Genomic DNA, 20,993 nt, shown 5'->3' with positions numbered 1-20,993 from the left:
CCTCCAGTCATATTAGAACTGTGATTAACATCTCATACCCCAGAAGACCACGTGGTGCCCAGACAATATTCAATAACACATACATACTGCTTTGTTTTTGGTTGTGTTTTTTTTTTGTTTCGTTTTGTTTTTTTTTTTTTTGGTTTGGTTGTTTTTTTTTTGTTTATTTTGATGTTGTTGATTGTTGTTTTGTTTTTTAAGTTCAACCTTTTCCATACAGATCCTTTTTCTTTCTCAATTTTTCTAGTTTAATTATAATTTTCCATTGCTGCCTATTTCAATAATTAGAACTTCATTTTTGTTAGTGTTTCTACTGCTATTATTTGGTTTTTCCAGCCAATTTTATCCCGTAAAGTTTTCTGTTTGCTTGTTTTGGTTTGATTTATAGCATTTTTGACTTTCCTCTCTACTTGGTGGAGGTGGGGTACTGTGTCTGATCAGGTTACCAAAGAGCTGCTGACCTCAAGGGAACCACCCAACTGGGTACCCCCAGAAGGTGGTTTTTTTTTAAGGTTGTATCAAAGTACTCTACTGTACACCTATATTGCTCTGTCTCCCTCTTTCTGTGCCTCTCTTCTTTTTGTCAATATTCCTTTTACCCACCCCCTCTCCTTTCTCTATTTTTCTTTTTTTTTTCTTATCACTCGGTCCTCCTTTCTATCACCCATTTTTTGCTCTTAAACTTTTTCACCCTTCTGGTCCTGTAACCCTTAGTCCACAGGCAAGAGAACTTAAAGAGCAAGAGGAAGTGAAAGGAAAATTAGGGCAAGGAAACAGATAAAAGAAATCACCCATGAGAAAGAATCAGCAAAAAACTCCAGGCAACATGAAGAACCAGTCCAGAACAACGCCGCCAAGGGACCATGAGGTAGCTACTGCAGAGGATTCCACCTATACAGAAATGTTAGGAATGACAGAAAGGGAATTTAGAATACACATGTTGAAAACAATGAAAGAAATGATGGAAACAATGAAGGAAACTGCTAATAAAGTGGAAAATAACCAAAAGGAAATCCAAAAACAGAATCAAATCAGAGATGAACGATATGAAGAATATAAAAAGGATATAGCAGACCTGAAGGAACTGAAACAGTCAATTAGGGAACTTAAAGATACAATGGAAAGTATCAGCAACAGGTTAGACCATGCAGAAGAAAGAATTTCAGAGGTAGAAGACAAAGTTCTTGAGATAACTCAGACAGTAAAAGAGGCAGAAAAGAAGAGAGAGAAAGCAGAACGTTCACTGTCAGAATTATGGGACTTTATGAAGTGTTCCAACATACGAGTTATAGGAATTCCAGAAGGGGAAGAAGAATGCCCCAGAGGAATGGAAGCCATACTAGAGAATATTATAAAAGAAAATTTCCCAAATAGCACCAAAGATTCTGACACACTGCTTTCAGAGGGCTATCGGACCCCAGGTCGCCTCAACTCTAACCGAGCTTCTCCAAGACACATTGTGATGAACCTGTCCAAAGTCAAGACAAAAGAAAAGATTCTGCAAGCTGCCAGGAGTAAGCGCCAGTTGACCTACAGAGGCAAATCCATCAGAGTGACCGCAGACTTCTCTAATGAAACTTTCCAAGCAAGAAGACGATGGTCATCTACCTTTAATGTACTTAAACAGAACAATTTCCAGCCCAGAATTCTGTACCCTGCTAAGCTAAGCTTCAAAATTGACGGAGAAATCAAATCATTTACGGATATACAAACATTGAGGAAATTCGCCACAACAAGACCAGCTCTACAGGAAATACTTCAACCTGTTCTGCACACTGACCACCACAATGGATCAGCAGCAAAGTAAGAACTCAGAAATTAAAGGACAGAACCAAACCTCCACACTGATGCAAAAGATAAAACTAAGCAATGGACTCTCACAAAATAAGACGAATAGAATACTACCACACTTATCAATTATCTCAATAAATGTTAATGGCTTGAATTCCCCACTGAAGAGACATAGATTGTTTGACTGGATTAAAAAACACAAGCCATCCATTTGCTGTCTGCAAGAAACACACCTGGCTTCAAAAGACAAATTAAAGCTCTGAGTTAAGGGTTGGATGACAATTTTTCAGGCAAATGGAATTCAGAAGAAAAGATGAGTTGCAATCTTATTTTCAGATACATGTGGATTTAAAGCAACTAAAGTCAAAAAAGACAAAGATGGTCACTTTATATTGGTCAAGGGAAAAATACAACAAGAAGACATTTCAATTCTAAATATCTATGCACCCAATTTAAATGCTCCCAGATTCTTGAAACAGACCTTACTCAGTCTGAGCAATATGATATCTGATAATACCATAATAACAGGGGACCTTAACACTCCTCTTACAGAGCTGGACAGATCCTGTAAACAGAAATTAAACAAGGATATAAGAGACTTAAATGAGACCCTAGAACAACTGTGCTTGATAGACGCATATAGAACACTCCATCCCAAAGGTAAAGAATATACATTCTTCTTACCACCCCATGGAACATTCTCCAAAATTGATCATATCCTGGGACACAAAACAAATATCAACAGAATCAAAAGAATTGAAATTTTACCTTGTATCTTCTCAGACCATAAGGCACTAAAGGTGGAACTCAACTCTAATAAAAATGCTCAACCCCACCCAAAGGCATGGAAACTAAACAATCTTCTGTTGAATAACAGATGGGTGCAGGAAGAAATAAAACAGGAAATCATTAACTTCCTTGAGCATAACAACAATGAAGACACAAGCTACCAAAACCTGTGGGATACTGCAAAAGCAGTTTTGAGAGGAAAATTCATCGCTTTAGATGCCTACATTGGAAAAACAGAAAGAGAGCACATCAACAATCTCACAAGAGATCTTATGGAATTGGAAAAAGAAGAACAATCTAAGCCTAAACTCAGTAGAAGAAAAGAAATATCCAAAATCAAATCAGAGATCAATGAAATTGAAAACAAAAGAATCATTCAGAAAATTAATGAAACAAGGAGTTGGTTTTTTGAAAAAATAAATAAAATAGATAAACCATTGGCCAGACTAACTAGAAATAGAAAAGTAAAATCTCTAATAACCTCAATCAGAAACGATAAAGGGGAAATAACAACTGATCCCACAGAGATACAAGAGATCATCTCTGAATACTACCAGAAACTCTATGCCCAGAAATTTGACAATGTGAAAGAAATGGATCAATATTTGGAATCACACCCTCTCCCTAGACTCAGCCAGGAAGAAATAGAGCTCCTGAACAGACCAATTTCAAGCACTGAGATCAAAGAAACAATAAAAAAGCTTCCAACCAAAACATGCCCTGGTCCAGATGGCTTCACTCCAGAATTCTATCAAACCTTCAAGGAAGAGCTTACTCCTGTACTGCAGAAATTATTCCAAAAAATTGAGGAAGAAGGAATCTTCCCCAACACATTCTATGAAGCAAACATCACCCTGATACCAAAACCAGGAAAAGACCCAACCAAAAAGGAGAATTTCAGACCAATCTCACTCATGAACATACACGCAAAAATTCTCAACAAAATCCTAGCCAATAGATTACAGCTTATCATCAAAAAAGTCATTCATCATGATCAAGTAGGCTTCATCTCAGGGATGCAAGGCTGGTTTAACATTGTAGGATAATATTTAGAAATAAACTTATCCTACAGCAAGCACACAAAGTAAATTCAGTGTGAGTTTAAAATGACATGCTTTTCTTCCAGAGGCTTAAGACGCTTGGACCCCCCTGGGTTACTCACAGAGTTAGGCTCTTTGGAAAATTCCTTAGGCCTTTTCTCTGAAGCAGTACACCCCGTGAAGCCTGAGATCCAAGGGCATGCCGCCCTTCCTCAGAGATACGGGCCAGAGGGTTGACATATGTTAACAACATATTGTCAGAGGTCTATAGGTGCTTTGCCCTGAAGGAAGGTCACAGTCGTTACTTCATACTGAGTAAACTGATTGAATGCTTGAAGATTAACTCTGTTCCCCTATAGCTATTTTTGTCTTTGTGCCCTGCTCGGAAAACTAGTCACTGTTTAGAGGAAGAGATTTACTACACAAGTGGTTACATTGATATGATAAATTTCCTTTCAAGTTCAAATTCAGCTTATAGATAATGGATTAGGTGTGTACGTGACTGGAAGAGTACAAAACTTAAACTTGGAATAAAGAACTTTGCTATATGCCATCAAACGGTGTATAGTCTGTTTCTTGACTTAATAATTACAGGAGCGAGTTTACACCTACAGCAAAGCTGCTGCTCGTTCGCATCTCGGCTCATGCAACAAACATACGCAAGTCTATAAACGTTATCAACCATATTAACAGAGGCAAAAATAAAGATCACATGATCCTCTCAATAGATGCAGAAAAAGCATTTGATAAAATCCAGCATCCTTTTCTAATTAGAACACTGAAGAGTATAGGCATAGGTGGCACATTTCTAAAACTGATTGAAGCTATCTATGACAGACCCACAGCCAATATTTTACTGAATGGAGTAAAACTGAAAGCTTTTCCTCTTAGAACTGGAACCAGACAAGGTTGTCCTCTGTCACTTTTACTATTCAACGTAGTGCTGGAAGTTCTAGCCAATACAATTAGGCAAGACAAGGAAATAAAGGGAATCCAAATGGGAGCAGAGGAGGTCAAACTCTCCCTCTGTGCTGACGACATGATCTTATACTTAGAGAACCCCAAAGACTCAACCACAAGACTCGTAGAAGTCATCAAAAAATACAGTAATGTTTCAGGATATAAAATCAATGTCCACAAGTCAGTAGCCTTTGTGTACACCAATAACAGTCAAGATGAGAAGCTAATTAAGGAGACAACTCCCTTCACCATAGTCTCAAAGAAAATGAAATACCTAGGAATATACCTAACGAAGGAGGTGAAGGACCTCTATAAAGAAAGCTATGAAATCCTCAGAAAGGAAATAGCAGAGGATATTAACAAATGGAAGAACATACCATGCTCATGGATAGGAAGAATCAACATTGTTAAAATGTCTATACTGCCCAAAGCAATCTACCTATTCAATGCCATTCCTATCAAAATACCAACATCGTACTTTCAAGATTTGGAAAAAATGATTCTGCGTTTTGTATGGAACCAGAAAAAACCCCGTATAGCTAAGGCAGTTCTTAGTAACAAAAATAAAGCTGGGGCATCAGCATACCAGATTTTAGTCTGTACTACAAAGCCATAGTGGTCAAGACAGCATGGTACTGGCACAAAAACAGAGACATAGACACTTGGAATCGAATTGAAAACCAAGAAATGAAACTAACATTTTACAACCACCTAATGTTTGATAAACCAAACAAGAACATACCTTGGGGGAAAGACTCCCTATTCAATAAATGGTGTTGGGAGAACTGGATGTCTACATGTAAAAGACTGAAACTGGACCCACACCTTTCCCCACTCACAATAATTGATTCAAGATGGATAAAGGACTTAAACTTAAAGCATGAAACAATAAAAATCCTCCAAGAAAGCATAGGAAAAACACTGGAAGATATTGGCCTGGGGAAAGACTTCATGAAGACTGCCATGGCAATTGCAACAACAACAAAAATAAACAAATGGGACTTCATTAAACTGAAAAGCTTCTGTACAGCTAAGGAGACAATAACCAAAGCAAAGAGACAACCTACACAATGGGAAAGGATATTTGCATATTTTCAATCAGACAAAAGCTTGATAACTAGGATCTATAGAGAACTCAAATTAATCCACATGAAAAAAGCCAACAATCCCTTATATCAATGGGCAAGAGACATGAATAGAACTTTCTCTAAAGACAACAGACGAATGGCTAATGAACACATGAAAAAATGTTCATCATCTCTATATATTAGAGAAATGCAAATCAAAACAACCCTGAGATATCATCTAACCCCAGTGAGAATGGCCCACATCACAAAATCTCAAAACTGCAGAAGCTGGCATGGATGTGGAGAGAAGGGAACACTTTTACACTGCTGGTGGGACTGCAAACTAGTACAACCTTTCTGGAAGGAAGTATGGAGAAACCTCACAGCACTCAAGCTAGACCTCCCATTTGATCCTGCAATCCCATTACTGGGCATCTACCCAGAAGGAAAGAAATCCTTTTATCATAAGGACACTTGTACTAGACTGTTTATTGCAGCTCAATTTACAATCGCCAAAATGTGGAAACAGCCTACAAGCCCACCAACCCAGGAATGGATTAACAAGCTGTGGTATATGTATACCATGGAATACTATTCAGCCATTAAAAAAAATGGAGACTTTACATCCTTCGTATTAACCTGGATGGACATGGAAGACATTATTCTTAGTAAAGCATCACAAGAATGGAGAAGCATGAATCCTATGTACTCAATTTTGATATGAGGACAATTAATGACAATTATGGTTATGGGGGGGGAAACAGAAAGAGGGAAGGAGGGAGGTGGGTGGGGCATTGGTGTGTGTCACACTTTATGGGGGCAAGACATAATTGCAAGAGGGACTTTACCTAACAATTGCAATCAGTGTAACCTGGCTTATTGTACCCTCAATGAATCCCCAACAATGAAAAAAAAAAAAAAAAGAAAGAGGGCAAATTTTATGAAATTATTAAGTGACAGTGCAGGGCTAGGCAACATTTTCTTTTTTCCCCATTTTACTATGTGTTAAAGCTTTGGTTTACTGTTGGGTGTTTATCTTATTGAAGGTAGTATATAATTCTTAGATCTCTTCCTTTGTCCCTATTATGCCCTTCCTGATTTGTTAACCAAATATGAGTGTGTAGTTCTATCACATACATACTGTGACGTTGATGCCCCATTATATGAGTTGGAAATCAGCTGAAGTGAGAGCTGACTGAAAGGCAGCATCCTAGACTATAGGATTTTGAATTAAAGAACTTTTTGCCTAGCCATTAAAAAATTAAAATTAAGAATCTGGATAGCCAATTTCACCTAGTTTGTTTGTTTGTTTGTTTCACATCAATCCTTATTTAGCATGTATTATTGGCTTCTTAATTTTGTTAGTCTTCTATCAGTATGCACCTTTCTCAAAAAATGGGATAAAATGTATTTATAATAAGGTAGGCTTGCCTTGCCTAGACTTGTGAGAGATAAGATAGAATCTTTATTTAATTCATTAATCATTAAAGATTTGGCAAAATATAGAATAATCATAGCTGTACCTTAGAGGAATTAGTTTTGCAAATTTGTGTAAGTTTAAGTTGGAGCAGAAAAAGATAAGGAGATAAATTAATAGACTTATAAAGTAATTCAAGTGAGAAATATAATGAGTACTTGAATGTGGATAGAGGAAGTAAAAGGGAGATTCCTGATAGAGACAACACTATAAGGATATAATCAGAAACCTTTGTAAAATATTCAGTGAAGAGTGTAGACCAGGATGGCAACAATTCAAGGAATGAATTTGGGAGTTTTGTCTGGCTGATGAAATGTTGCCTCCAGAAATAGAAATGAGAGATTGGGGAAGCATTTGTCTTAGAGGAGTACATAATTTTTGGAGCTTATTGTCAGCACTTAGAAGCCAGGTATTAGGACCAGTGAGATGTATTGCAGGAGATAGTTTGGGATTAGAGAAGTAGGTTTAGTAGATAATATGGCAGTGGTTGTAATTAAGATCATCAACAGGGAAACTTACTATTTAGAAGGCTAATATTCCTGTGTTGGAGGATATCTGCAAGATGGGTGAAAAGTCAAAGAAAATGGGAGCTAAGGACAGGCTCTTAAATTCGGTGACTTTTTGGAGGGCACTTCAGTGGTGTGACAGCAGTGTAATAAAGAAAAGCTTTCTTTCTCTTCTTTCCATATGTTCTTAATACACATGTGACACCAATTAATATTAATGTAACTAGTCTTAAGGAGAACAAAGTGGTATTGTCTTCTGAATACCCCAAAGAAGCAGTATTTGAGAGTTAGGCTTTTAATATTCTTGCTATCTTTCCTTCCCTGTTCCCCAGTTCTCTTCCCTGCCCTATTCCTCAACTGTCCAGTGGAAAGCTGTCCACCTTTGGTCTTCAAAATAAGAAATATTATAAAAGATTTCATGAGAAAAATGTATCCATAGAACATGCGTTATTGAGGACTTTTGCTTTTGTATACTATTAAAAAATGCCTGTGTTTTAAGTTTAGAATTAAGGCAAGTTTTAGAAAAATTTTAGCCTGGTGTCATCTTCTGATAGGGTTGAAGAAGTGCAGGTTTTGGCAAACACTACCCCAAAAATGCATTAATGTACATTCTTAACATGCTGAGGGACCGCTTTCCTTTATATCTTGCCACTGAAAAGTATAAGCAGAGTAGAAACATCCATTCCAACTGCTGAAGAAATGTCATTGTGTTTGTGAAGAAAACCACAGGTGTCAAGACTGCTGTTTTAATTTTGCATTGAAAACATATTGCTCAGAATACATGTTGTACAAAAGTATGTAGACTTGACTTTGCCTATACATGTGATTATTTTAAGAAACCAAGTGTCATGGCCACAGAAACAGGACACATTTAGATATCTTTCCTGCAGCCTCAGTGTCTTTGGTGTATTGATGTCTTAAATCATAATTGTAGTTAATATTTGTGTTCATGTCACAGCATCAAAAGTCTTCTGAGCATAATAGGCGAGTTTCTGATTTGTTTTCAGTGATATTTCTTTTCCAAATTAATTTATATCACACCCTATTGAATTACTCTAAGGGATCCAAGTGGACAAAGTTCTACCTGAGTGAACTTCTAAAGCATCCTGTCTTTCTGCAGATGTCTATGGTGTATTCATTTTTCTCCTAATTTTTAATAGCTTGTAATGCCCACCTGATTTTTCAAGTTTAGTCTGATTAATTATTTCATGTATAGAAATCATGAAAATCGTACTCTATGTTATAGAGCTGCTATTAAATAATAATTAGCATTTATACTTCATGAGACATATAAGTGTAAAATCGGCAATAAAAGTTTACTGTCCACCAATGGCCAGAATTGATTCTATGTCTGGCCTGTTTATGATTAATGACTGTTTTACAAAGTGCCATTTTATCCAAGAATCTTAATTTACTACAGGAATAAACTAAACTACCTTTTTTTCTTAATAAAATGGTAACTAATAGCTATGCCGATAGTGAGATAAAAATGTGTATTTAGTTTCATCAGCCTTTTTTTTAAAAATAGCTGTGTTCAGGCATTAACAATGTAGATGTTTGTAGCCTCTCTGTGTTCATTGTTTTTTGTTTGTTGTTTTATCTGAAGACTGACAGTAAACTCTAGTCTGATGTTAAACTAGTTTGATGTAAACCTAGATGGGTTAGATTTTGTTAGAGAGATGTATTTAATTATTATATGGAAGTAGACTAACGTTACAGTTGGGCTATGACTTATAAATGCTCTTAAAAACTAAATTTTGTTGTTGTTGTTGGAGGCATTTTACTTAATCAATGTAAGGCCTTATTTTGTATCATTGCTCACCTTTTTTTCTTTCTGTCCAGGATTTTGGCTTATGATGTTAATCTCCAGGTGTTGTATTGGCAGTCATTTACGTTACACATAGACGCAATTACAGTTAACTAGAAAATGGTGCTTTTGTTTCTAAATTTCATAAGGAGATTAAAAATCTATTTCCAGACAGCTTATTGAAAGCCTTAGTAGCATGTCCGATGGTCCCTAGCACACATCCCCCCTCCACTCCCTGGGTCTCTCGGTCACCGTCACCATGCTGTGGCCATCCCCCCTCCACTCCCTGGGTCTCTCGGTCACTGTCACCATGCTGTGGCCATCCCCCCTCCACTCCCTGGGTCTCTCCGTCACCGTCACCATACTGTGGCCATCCCCCCTCCACTCCCTGGGTCTGTCGGTCACCGTCACCATGCTGTAGCCATCCCCCCTCCACTCCCTGGGTCTCTCGGTCACCGTCACCATGCTGTGGCCATCCCCCCTCCACTCCTTAGGTCTCTCGGTCACCGTCACCATGCTGTGGCTCACCTCTCAGAGGCAGCATTGCCTCCAGCTTTGCTCTGGTTACTTTTTGTGTGATGAGTACAAGGCCTTCGTCAGGAGGTTCTGCTTTTAACTTTAAATGAGATAAATCCCTCTCTTTGTTCAACCCCAGGCTTCTTGTGAATCTACATACTTTAGTCTGTCCTGAGAAAAAATTATTCTGGCTCCTCCTTAGATTATTATACATAGAAATAAGACCATTAGTAGAAAATGCAGTCTTTGGAGTGGACCAGACCTGGGTTTGATCCCAGCTCTCTTATCTCTGGGACGCTTTATCTTTCAACCCTCCTCCTTTGTTCCTTTCACCCCTTTCCACACTGGCCTTCCTTCTGTTCTTAGAAGCTGCATGTTTCTTGCTGTTACACTTCTACTCTTGAGACTTGCTTCTTTGCATCACTCTGCGTAAGTCTTACCTGCTCAGGTCTTCCCTGACCATTGTGCTTTTAAAATAACTGCTCTCCACATCAATCTCTCTCTGCTCTGCTTTATTTTTTTCACAGCACACCACTTTTGTAATTTGTTTACTTGATTAAAGTGTAATTCCCTCTGCAGAGTGCAGCTCCTTGATGGAAGGAAGTATCTTAATACTGTATCTACCACCTCTGAAATAGAGTAGGTACTTGAGAAATACTGGCTTTAGACATATAATTTAACCTTTCTGAGCCTATTTAGTAATTTGTAAATTGAGAGTAGTTAAACATCTCTCCTATGGCTAAGGTAAGATTATATAACATAAGCACTTACTTAACACATAGTAGGCTCATTTTCCTACTTTCAGGCCGTCTTCCAGAACTTAGAGATTCAAGAAGATATAGCATTTTAGATTTCCTCGTCATCATGACATCTTATCTAAAATGTCAGCTCTTTAATCTTGAAACAAGTAAGTTAGTTCTACTTCCAATTCATGTATCCTTTTCTGGCTACACTGAAAAGCTTGGACTCTTTGTTGTTGTTTGTTTGTTGTTGGTAGGTTTTTTTTTTGAGACAGAGTCTCACTATTGTCACCCTCAGTAGAGTGCTCTGGCATCACAGCTCACAGCAACCTCAAACTCTTGGGCTTAAGTGATTTTCTTGCCTCAGCCTCCCGAGTAGCTGGGACTACAGGGGCCCGCCACAACGCCCGGCTATTTTTTGGTTGGAGTTGTCATTGTTGTTTAGAAGGCCTGGGCCGGATTCTAGCCCACCCGCCCTGGTGTATGTGGCCGGCACCCTAGCCACTGAGCTACAGGCATCCAGCCTTTTTCCTTAGAAATGTAGCTATATAGCTGATACATTTTACAAGCACTTGGTACCTTTGTAATCTCAGCTACACAGGAGGCTGAGGCAGGATGATCACTCAAGCCCAGAGCTTGGACAACACCTGGGCAACATGGTAAGACCCTGTCTCAAAAAAAGAAAAAAATATATACCTTTGCACCTTAGCTAGAGCAGCCCTGCCCGTGTCGATTTTCTGTTGTTGCATAATAAGTTAACAACTTACAGTCTTTCAGATCAGAAGTCTGGGCACAGCATGTCCAGGCTCACAGCTCATGGTCTTATAGGCCAGAAATCAAGGGGTAAGCCAAGGCTGCAGTCTCATGAAACTTGAGGTCCTCTTCCAAGATCATGTGGTGCTTGGCAGAATTCAGTTCCATGGGGCTGTAGGACTTTAGCCCCTTACTCCTTGTTAGCTATCAGCCAGGGACTGACCACCCTGAGGCCCCTTCAGGGCCTTGCCATGTGTCATCTCCTTGAGCAGTTCACAGTACGTCTGCTTGCTTCTCTAGGGCCAGCAGTTGGATCTCTCCATTGAAATCTCTTTTAGGAAGGCCCAGTTTCTTTTAAGCGGTGGCTTGATAAGTCTGACTCCAGGATGATTTGCCTGTTGATGAACTCAGAGTCAACTGATTGGGGACCTTAATTGCAATTATAAACTCTCATCATTGTTATCACATAACCTAATCCTATTCAGTAGGTCCACCCACACTCGAGAGAGATTATATGGGGTATGTACATGCGGAATAGAAATTCTGGGCCATCTTAGAATTCTTTCCATCATGTTGCCATAAGTAAAAGGCAACATGGGATATTATTTTAGGGATATTAATTGTCATCTCAAAAATACTCAACAGATGCTACGTTTTTCCTTCTACTAATGCTTCTAATAAACACCACCAAAATATTAATTATTTGAGAAATAGTTTTGCTTTAGATTTGTCTCACCCTGAAGTTGTTTCTTTATTATATAAAACATATTTTTTCTTAAATTTGGAAAAATAACTCCCAATTAATTGCTGGATATTAAAATTTTCAAAAAAAATTTACTTTAAGAAATTATATTGCCTTCTACCACTGTAACGTAGCATTGTGAATTGAGGGCTTAGCATATTTAGAAAGTTAATTATATCTTTTTATAAAACAAAGATAACTTTCTTTTACAGGCAAGTCTGGAACTAGTTACTTTTTATTCTGAGTGATGCTGTGGTTAGATTTATTACATTAGGTTGTACTCATAGTACCTTGAGCAAAATTTAAAATGGTGTGATTTCCTGGCCCTTATCAAGCTGATTTGTACTAGAGTAAACAATGATAAAATAGATAAATAATTTAAAGCCACATGTGCAATAAACTTGACACTTTTTGAGAGCCATGTGAAAATTACTTTATTGGTTTAATTAATGAATTGCTTATGTACCAAATGATATCCATCCCACAGGAAAAAATACTAATTTCTTCTTTAAAAATGAATGTTTATACTCAATACAGACAGTTGATAAAATTCTAATTATTGTTTGGCTTTTAAAGATGTGCAAATATTATAGCCATTGGACAAATAATATGAATCAGTAGGCCAGGTAAGAGATAGAATTTAATTTTCTAGCTCAAATATCTGGTTTTGTATTATGACCTTGACATCTGTGTATTTCTGTGTCTTCCCTGCCTGTCTCACCTGCCTTTCTCATCTGAAAGCTCTCTTATAGTCCTTGTTGCTAACCATGGTTGTCCACTCCCCTTTTATCTCCAGGGATGCTCTCAAACTGGTCCAGTTGAAACAGATGGGCAAGATCACTGAGTCCAGACCTGCTGCAGCCCCTGTAGCCACTCCCACAGCACCTTCACCTTCACCTCCACAGGCCACAGCTGGGCCATCGTATCCCCGGCCAGTGATCCCACCAGTGTCAGTTCCTGGACAACCTAATGCAGTGGTAACATCTTCTGACTACATTTTTATTTTTCAGATTTTGGTGAGAGGAAAAATAAGAGCAGTTATTCTATGTGTTATGATTACTTTTACCAGTCCATTTTAGTAGTACCCAAAAGTGATAAAGAAGAAACACTCCAGATGCTTTGTTTTACAGATTTCCTAGCAGATCTCAAATTTATTTGTACAATACTAACTTCCAAATAGAACATTAGAACTATGCTTTTATTTAAATTAATCACAAGTTCCACAACTTCAGTAACATATACGCAGTATATGTTCTATTATGATACTTTTTATGTATTTTTTTCTCCCACACCATACAGCTAATGGTAGCTGACACTAACCCCCTCTTGTAGATGTGTTTTATTTTTTGACTAGAGAATGACAGTCTGACCGTGAAGAACTATGTAGCCTATAAGGCCACTCACTCTTTCCTTCTCATACACATGCAGTGTAACAGTCCTTTTCTGTTTTCAAATTACTCCATTCTGCCTGCTGCCCCTTCTTTCCTGGTACCTTTCAGGTCATTTGCTTTCCATCAGAAGAAGTATGAGGCAATCAAGTTTATTTGAATTGAGTATGCAGTTAAAAAAAAATTAAAAGAAGAAAAATAAATAAACAAACCTATCCTGCTCATTATAATGGAGAAATATATCCCAGCATATTATCAAAGAGTTGAAGATAGTAAAAGTTTCATGGGAAAAAGATTTTTAAATGTTTATAAATGATTCATGATTACATACACAAAAAACTTTGTGTAGTCACGTCTTATTTCTTCAAAAAGTAGGTTATTCAGATTAGTAAGGTAAACCTTACTTTCAGATTCTTCTGCTATGTAGTGAGCATTTATTCTATTTGATCAAGTACTTTACTAACATAAAATACTTAATTCTTTGAGAGTATTTGTAAAAATGAAATCAGCTGCACTGTCAGATGCTTTGTATTATCTTGAAGCAATTATAAGGAAATCTCAAAATAGAGTGAAGACAAAGAATCAAATGTAATTTAAAGCCCATCATGCTTTTGTGAGTGGTTCAGGAAACAAAATGCAAAAGCTACAGTGAAGTTGTAGGAAGATTTTATTACCTCATTCATACTTTCTATTATCAATTCCTAGGAAATAAGATACTCATCTGATTTTTTAAAGTCACAAATCAAACTGGAAATAATTTGGTGGATTATTTATTATGTTGTATTATTTTTTGTCATATATCATTTTTATAAAAATTGTCCCTAACTTGAGATGGTTCAGTTTACAATTTTTTCAGCTTTATAATGTCCAAAAGCAATACACATTCAGTAGAAAGCAGTGTGATACTCCCGTGCCCTCTGGGCAGCTGTAGCAAGCAAGCCTCAGTGCCCAGTCAGCCACGTGGTCACAGGTTAACAATCAGCGACATGCAGTGTACGGTGTTGCCAGATGATCTTGCCCATCTGTAGGCTAATGCATAATAAGTGTTCGAGCATGTGCAAAATACGCTAGTCTGATATTTAGTTGGATTAGGTGTATTAAATGCATTTTCGATTCATGATATTTTCTACTTAAAGTGGGTTTATCAGGACACAGTCCCATCCTAAGTTGGGGAGCATCTGTAGTTGATTTGTTAATTTATTGGCTACTTTGAGTTTCATTAAGTGATACTTATAACAAAAGCTGCTTTACAGGTAGAGTATGTATGTGTTTGTGTATATGTGTGTGTGTATATATATCTACCTGTATATAGAGAAAGGGTGTGAAAAATGTGTAGATATTATAAGAAATGGAAAAAACCGTATTAGTTATAATATTCAAATCATCTTTGACTTATCTAATTATAAGAGATACAAGATAGATTATATAAGATAACAAATGTTATCGGTGTATATTGAGCATTAAAATTTTACATACATAGTATCTTTCTCCTGCCTCCTTTCCTCTCCTCCGCCTCCCGGCACTGTGTGTGTATGGTATGTACATGTGTATAGTATATGTGTATATTTATATGTGTATACATACACATCTACGGGGGAATTACTCATTTAGTAGATTTCTTTTTCCTCAACATAAACATAGTAATATAAAATGTCCCATTCACAACTGAAACATGAATTTCACTACTTTTTTCTGTAGTGATATACTTTAAAGCCAAAATTCCTCAGATTTTATTTTATATTCTCTCATATACTAAGACATTTTAATAGTACTTTTCCTCTATTAATCTTTGGTTAACATCATAAGTTTGATCACTGAGAATGAATTTCACTTACTGCTTTTTTGTTGTTTATAGGGCACATTCACCGAAATCCCTGCTAGCAATATTCGAAGAGTTATTGCCAAGAGGTTAACTGAATCTAAAAGTACTGTGCCTCATGCATATGCTACTGCTGACTGTGACGTTGGAGCTGTTTTAAAAGTTAGGAAAGATCTGGTTAAAGGTTAGTGAAGTTGAATTTACTTAATATAAATATATATGCTATATATATTTGAAATATATATATATATGAAATCTTTTATTTATAAAATTCATATTGTGTAGCTTTTTATTTCAATTTCATGATTTACTTGCTGTCTATTCTGGGTATATTTTTCTACTAGAGAAAAAAAAAATTAGTTCTATTTTCCTCTAAGAAATATATTGGCTTGGCTCGGTGCCTGTAGCTCAGTGGCTAGGGTGCCAGCCATATACACTGGAGCTAGCGGTTCAAACCCAGCCCAGGCCTGCTAAACAACAATGACGACTCCAACCAAAAAATAGCCGGGAGTTGTGCCAGGCGCCTGTAGTCCCAGCTACTTGGGAGGCTGAGGCAAGAGAATCACTTAAGCCCAAGAGTTTGAGGTTGCTATGAGCTGTGATGCCACAGCACTCTACCAAGGGCAACATAGTGAAACTCTGTCTCAAAAAAAAAAAAAAGAAAGAAAGAAATATATTGGCTCCATAGTATTAAATAAATCACAAATATTATTACTTTTCTGCAGAAGAGGATTTCTGTCCTACCTTTCTTTTTTCTTCTCTTAACGTCATATTTGCATAATGTCCATTCAGTTAACATTCATTAACAGACATTACTGAGTCCAGCTATCTGTTACACACTGAGATCTGCAAATGCAGACTGAGCATGCCAAATCTAGAAATCCAAATTGTTCCATAATCCATAACTTTTTAAATGCCAACATGATGCTCAAGGGAAATCCTCATTGGATCATTTCAGATTTTGGATTTTCACATTAGGGATGCTGAGGTAGTAAGTATAATGCAAATATTCAAAAATGTGAAATTTGAAAGAGTTCTCGTCCTAATATTTTGGATAAGGGATACTCAACTTGTAGTACATAGTTTGGGTTGGTTGTTTTGTTTTGTTTTTTTTTTTTTTTAAGCATAAGTAAGCTTAATTGTTTTGATTTGCTTTAGCTTTTACATAGGTGAATATTTTATAAGGACTTGTGAATGACTTTCTTAGACAAATTGGTTATTTTTGTTTTGAATACATTTTGGTATGATATTTTTTAAAAGCAGTTCTTAACATTTTAGCAAGTTTAAAACAGAAACTTTTTTTTTTTTTTTTGAGACTGAGTTTCTTACTGTGTCGCCGTAGGTAGAGTGCTATGGCATCACACATCACAGCATTCTGCCTACAGCGACACAGTAAGAGACTCAAACTCTTGGGCTTAAGTGATTCTCTTGCCTCAGCCACCCAAGCAGCTGGGACTACAGGCGCCTGCCACAATGCCCAGATATTTTTTGGTTGCAGTTGTCACTGTTAATTTTAGCTGGCCCGGACTGGGTTCGAACCCACCAACCTCAGTGTATGTGGTCAGTCCCCTACCCATGGAGCGCCGCCACAAAACTCTATTAATGAAATTTAAATACTTTCTTTAATGTTTTAATTTTATATTTCTTGTTCTAAATGTATTTTCAGTTATTAAATTTTTAATGTTCCTCCCAAAAATAAATTAAAAATGAGGTTGCTGCAAGACATATGGACTTTTAGCATGAATTGGTAGTTTTATATCTTGATTTTCAATCTGTATGGCTCTTCTTGTCTTATGTACTGACTAGGACTTTTGATATAATGATGTATACAGATGGCAAAAGCTGGCATTTTTGCTGTGATGAGAAAGCATTCAGTCTTTAACATTAGCTGTAGAGTTTTTATAGATTATCTTTTCTAGATTGAGAAGTTCCCGTTCCTAATTTACTGAGAGTTTTAATCATGAATGGATATGGAATTTTGTCAGACACTTTTTATGAATCTTTTGAGATAATCTTTTCTTTTTTCTATCTGTTAATATGGTGAATTACATTGGTTGATTTTTAGATGTTCAACATACTTTATTTTCCTCATTTAAAACCCATTTAATTATTAACTTTCTCTTATATTGCTTCATTTCTTTTTTTTTTTTTATTAAACCATAGCTGTGTACATTAGTATGATTGTGGGGGACCATACACTTGGTTCATACAAAAGCTATGTTAACTAATGTGATGAAAATGTGTCAAACGATCTATATTGCTTGATTTCATATTCCAAAACTTTGTTAAGAACCTTTACACCTATGCCCATGAGAAATACTACTTGTGTAGGTTTCTTTTCTTGAGGTGTTTTTCTCTAGGTTTTTTTTGTTGTTGTTGTTGTTGTTTTAATCAGATATAGTAGAATGGGCTGGGAAATATTTCCTTCTCCTTTATTTTCTGGAAGAGTTTGGGTATAGTTGTTATTATTTCTTTTTTTAATTGTTTGGTAGAATTCATCAGTAAATTTCTTTGAGAGAATTTTTAACTACAAATTTAATTTTTAAAATAGAAGTTATTTTTTCTTGGATGAGCTTTGGTAGTCTATGTCTTTCAAGGAATTTGTCATTTAAGTTATCAAATTAATTGGCATAAAATTGTTCATATAAACTTAAAACGTCTATCTTCTGTGTAATTTGAAATGATGTTTCTATTTTTGATATTAGTGATTTATGTCTTCTCTTACTTTCTATATCAGTCTGATTAATGATTTAATCATTTGATTAATCTCTTAAAAGAGTGAGCATTTAGAGGCCAGCCATGGTAGCTCATGCCTGTGGTCCTAGCATTTCTGGGAGGCCGAGGTGGATGGATTGCTTTGAGCTTGTGAGTTTGAGACCAGCCTGGGTCAAGCAAGAGCAAGACCCTGTGTCTAAAAAATATCCAGGCGTTGTGGCGGGCACCTGCAGTCTCGGTTACTTGGGAGGCTGAGGCAGGACGATTACTTAAACCTAAGAGTTTGAGGTTGCTGCGATGCCATGGCACTCTACCAAAGGTGACAAAGTGAAACTGTCTCAAAAAAAAGAAAAAAAAAAGGATGAGTATTTGGTTTTATTAATTATAGAGCAAGTTGACTCCCAATACATTTTTGCCACTTTTATCTGAAAAAGTCTGCCCTTTTTTTCTTTTTTAAAAAATGTCATAATTGTGGTTGAATATATGTAACATAAATTTTATAATTTTAACCATTTTCAAGTGCACACTTAATTAACATTAAGTGCATTCACATATTTATGCAATCATGATCACCATTCATCCACAGAAGCTTTTCATGTTGTGAAACTCAAACACTGTACCCATTAAACAATAACTTCCCATTCCTCTTTGCCCCTACCCATGACAACCACCATTCTACTTTCTGTCTCTAGAAGTTTGTCTTCTCTAAGTCCCTCTTATGAATGAGAGTACACAGTATCTGGCTAATTTCAGTTGGCATTTTGTCTTCAAGGTCCATCTATGTTGTAGCATGTGCCAGAATTTCCTTCCTTTTTAAAGCTGACTAATATTTTATGGTATGTATGTATGGTGTGTATTTTATTTATTGTATGTATATACCGTAATTTGTTCATTCATCTGCTGGTAGATGAATCCATTAGGTTGTTTTGACCTTTTGCCTATTGCGAATAATGCTGCTACGAATGTGAATATACAAGGACTTCTCTGTGTCTCTGTTTTCAGATCTTTTGAGTATATCCCCAGAAATGGAATTCATTGATTATATAATTCTACTTTTAATTTTCTGAGCAACTACCATACTATTTTCCATGTGGCTACATCATTTGCATTCCCGCAGGCATTGCACAAAGGTCTAATTTCTCCACATTTTTGCCAACACTTGTTACTTTATGTATATATGTATTTTCTTTTTTTTTTTAGTTGAAGTAATCCTAATGGGCGTATCTTCTTCATTTTTGGAAGATATTTTTGCTGGGTATAGAATTTTGAATTAGCCAGATTTTTATTTCATTACTTTAAATAAAGATACTATTCTGTTGTTTTCTGGCTTACAAAATGTCTGCTGCCATTTTTAGTATTTGTTCCCCTATGTGCGCTGTTTTTTCTTTCTCTGGTTGCCTTCAAGATTTTCGCCATTAGCAATTTGACTGTCATATGCCCACATTTTTTTTCTATCATATGTTTTCTGTTTGGGTTTTTCACAGCTTCTTAGATTTGTAGTTTATTGTCTTGTTTTAATTGTGAAAATTTTTCAGCTGCACTTTTATCTCTCGCTTCATTTGTTTTCTCCTTGGGACTCCTACTATAAGTATTAGACTTGATGAATTTTCCACAACTCTTACATGTTCTTTTTCTCTTGTTTATTCTTTTTTCTCTTTGTGTTTCAGTTTGGGTAATTTTCGTTGACTTAGCCCCAGCACTGATGCCTTTCTCTGCTCTGTTGTTCCATACTCTGTCCTCTTCACTCCTGTGGTCTGACAGGGGGTAATTACTTCCTGTCTTCGTCTGTCCTGGGAGTTGATCATCACAGTTTGGAATTCAGTTCACTGTTCGCTTTGTAACCTGAGCTCCCTAATGGGTTCAAGAAAAGTTATGATTTTGAGGTTTATCCTGCATTTTATTTCACCCTGTTAAGGTAGGAACAACTTTCTTTTGCAGCTTTCTTCATTCTAAGTGAAAGCAGGACTTATAAATCAGTTTACATACAGATTTTTAAAGATTTCATATAAAGACAACCTGATTTTATCTTTTCTCTTCTCCTCTCTTCCCTTTTCCTCCCCTCCTCTCCCTTCCCCTCCTGTTCTCTCCTCTTCTCTTCTCTTTTTTGAGACAGACACTCTCTTTCACCTATAGTAAAGTCAAGTGTTTATAGTTCAGGCTACAGTAAAGTGAAGTGTTTATAGTTCACTGCAACCTTGAACTCCTAGGCTCAGATGATCCCCCTGTCCCAGCCTCCCAAGTAGCTAGCACCATAGGCATGCATCACCAGGACCAGCTAATTTTTTTTAAAAAATTTTTTGTAGAGACATGGTCTTGCTGTGTTGCCCAGGCTGGTCTAAAGCACCTGACCTCAAGCAGTACTCCCACCTTCGCCTCCCAAAGTGCTGGTATTGTAGACGTGAGCTACTGTGCCTAGCCCTGACAACTTTTAGAAGTCAAGGAACCAAATGGAATGCTATTTCAGAGAAAGTGATACATTTCTAAAAATTAACCCTGGAAGTACCCCTTATAGTTCTCAGGTCATAACTTGCCTAGTCATGATATAAACGTTAAATGTGAGAATAATTTTGCTGTTCACCTACTCGTGAGACAGTAATCAGTAATACTTCAATGAAGATTTGGATTAATTGAGTATCTTTGCTTGGAACAGGTTTGATATGTTTTTATAATTAAGAATTTTCTCATGAATCTTAGGAGTACACGTTATCTTCGCTCCTCTTTCTTATAGGAGGTTATAATTTATCTTTGCGCTTGTAACTTGACAATATGCAAGTGAAAATGTCTCCTACTCAGTGTCGTCAGTCTCCTTTCACTGTGTTTGAAATTTTTCATAATACGGAGTTAAAGGTAAAGAAATTTGAAAAGAAACCTCCTTCACATATG

The 20,993-nt window shown here is 36.6% G+C and overlaps 1 protein-coding gene across 1 annotated transcript in view; it reads left to right on the top strand.

The window, feature by feature from the left end:
* PDHX (pyruvate dehydrogenase complex component X) overlaps positions 1–20,993 on the top strand; it is an 85,527-nt gene that overhangs the window by 50,823 nt on the left and 13,711 nt on the right. The window contains exons 6-7 of the mRNA XM_053560571.1: positions 12,985–13,165; positions 15,432–15,579. Coding sequence (XP_053416546.1) covers positions 12,985–13,165; positions 15,432–15,579 — 329 coding nt within the window. The remainder of the gene's footprint in view (positions 1–12,984; positions 13,166–15,431; positions 15,580–20,993) is intronic.

This window comes from Nycticebus coucang, chromosome 14 (genome assembly GCF_027406575.1).
Source record: "Nycticebus coucang isolate mNycCou1 chromosome 14, mNycCou1.pri, whole genome shotgun sequence".
In the NCBI taxonomy this organism is placed as follows: Eukaryota; Metazoa; Chordata; class Mammalia; order Primates; family Lorisidae; genus Nycticebus; species Nycticebus coucang.
This window is presented reverse-complemented; position numbering and strand designations above follow the sequence as displayed.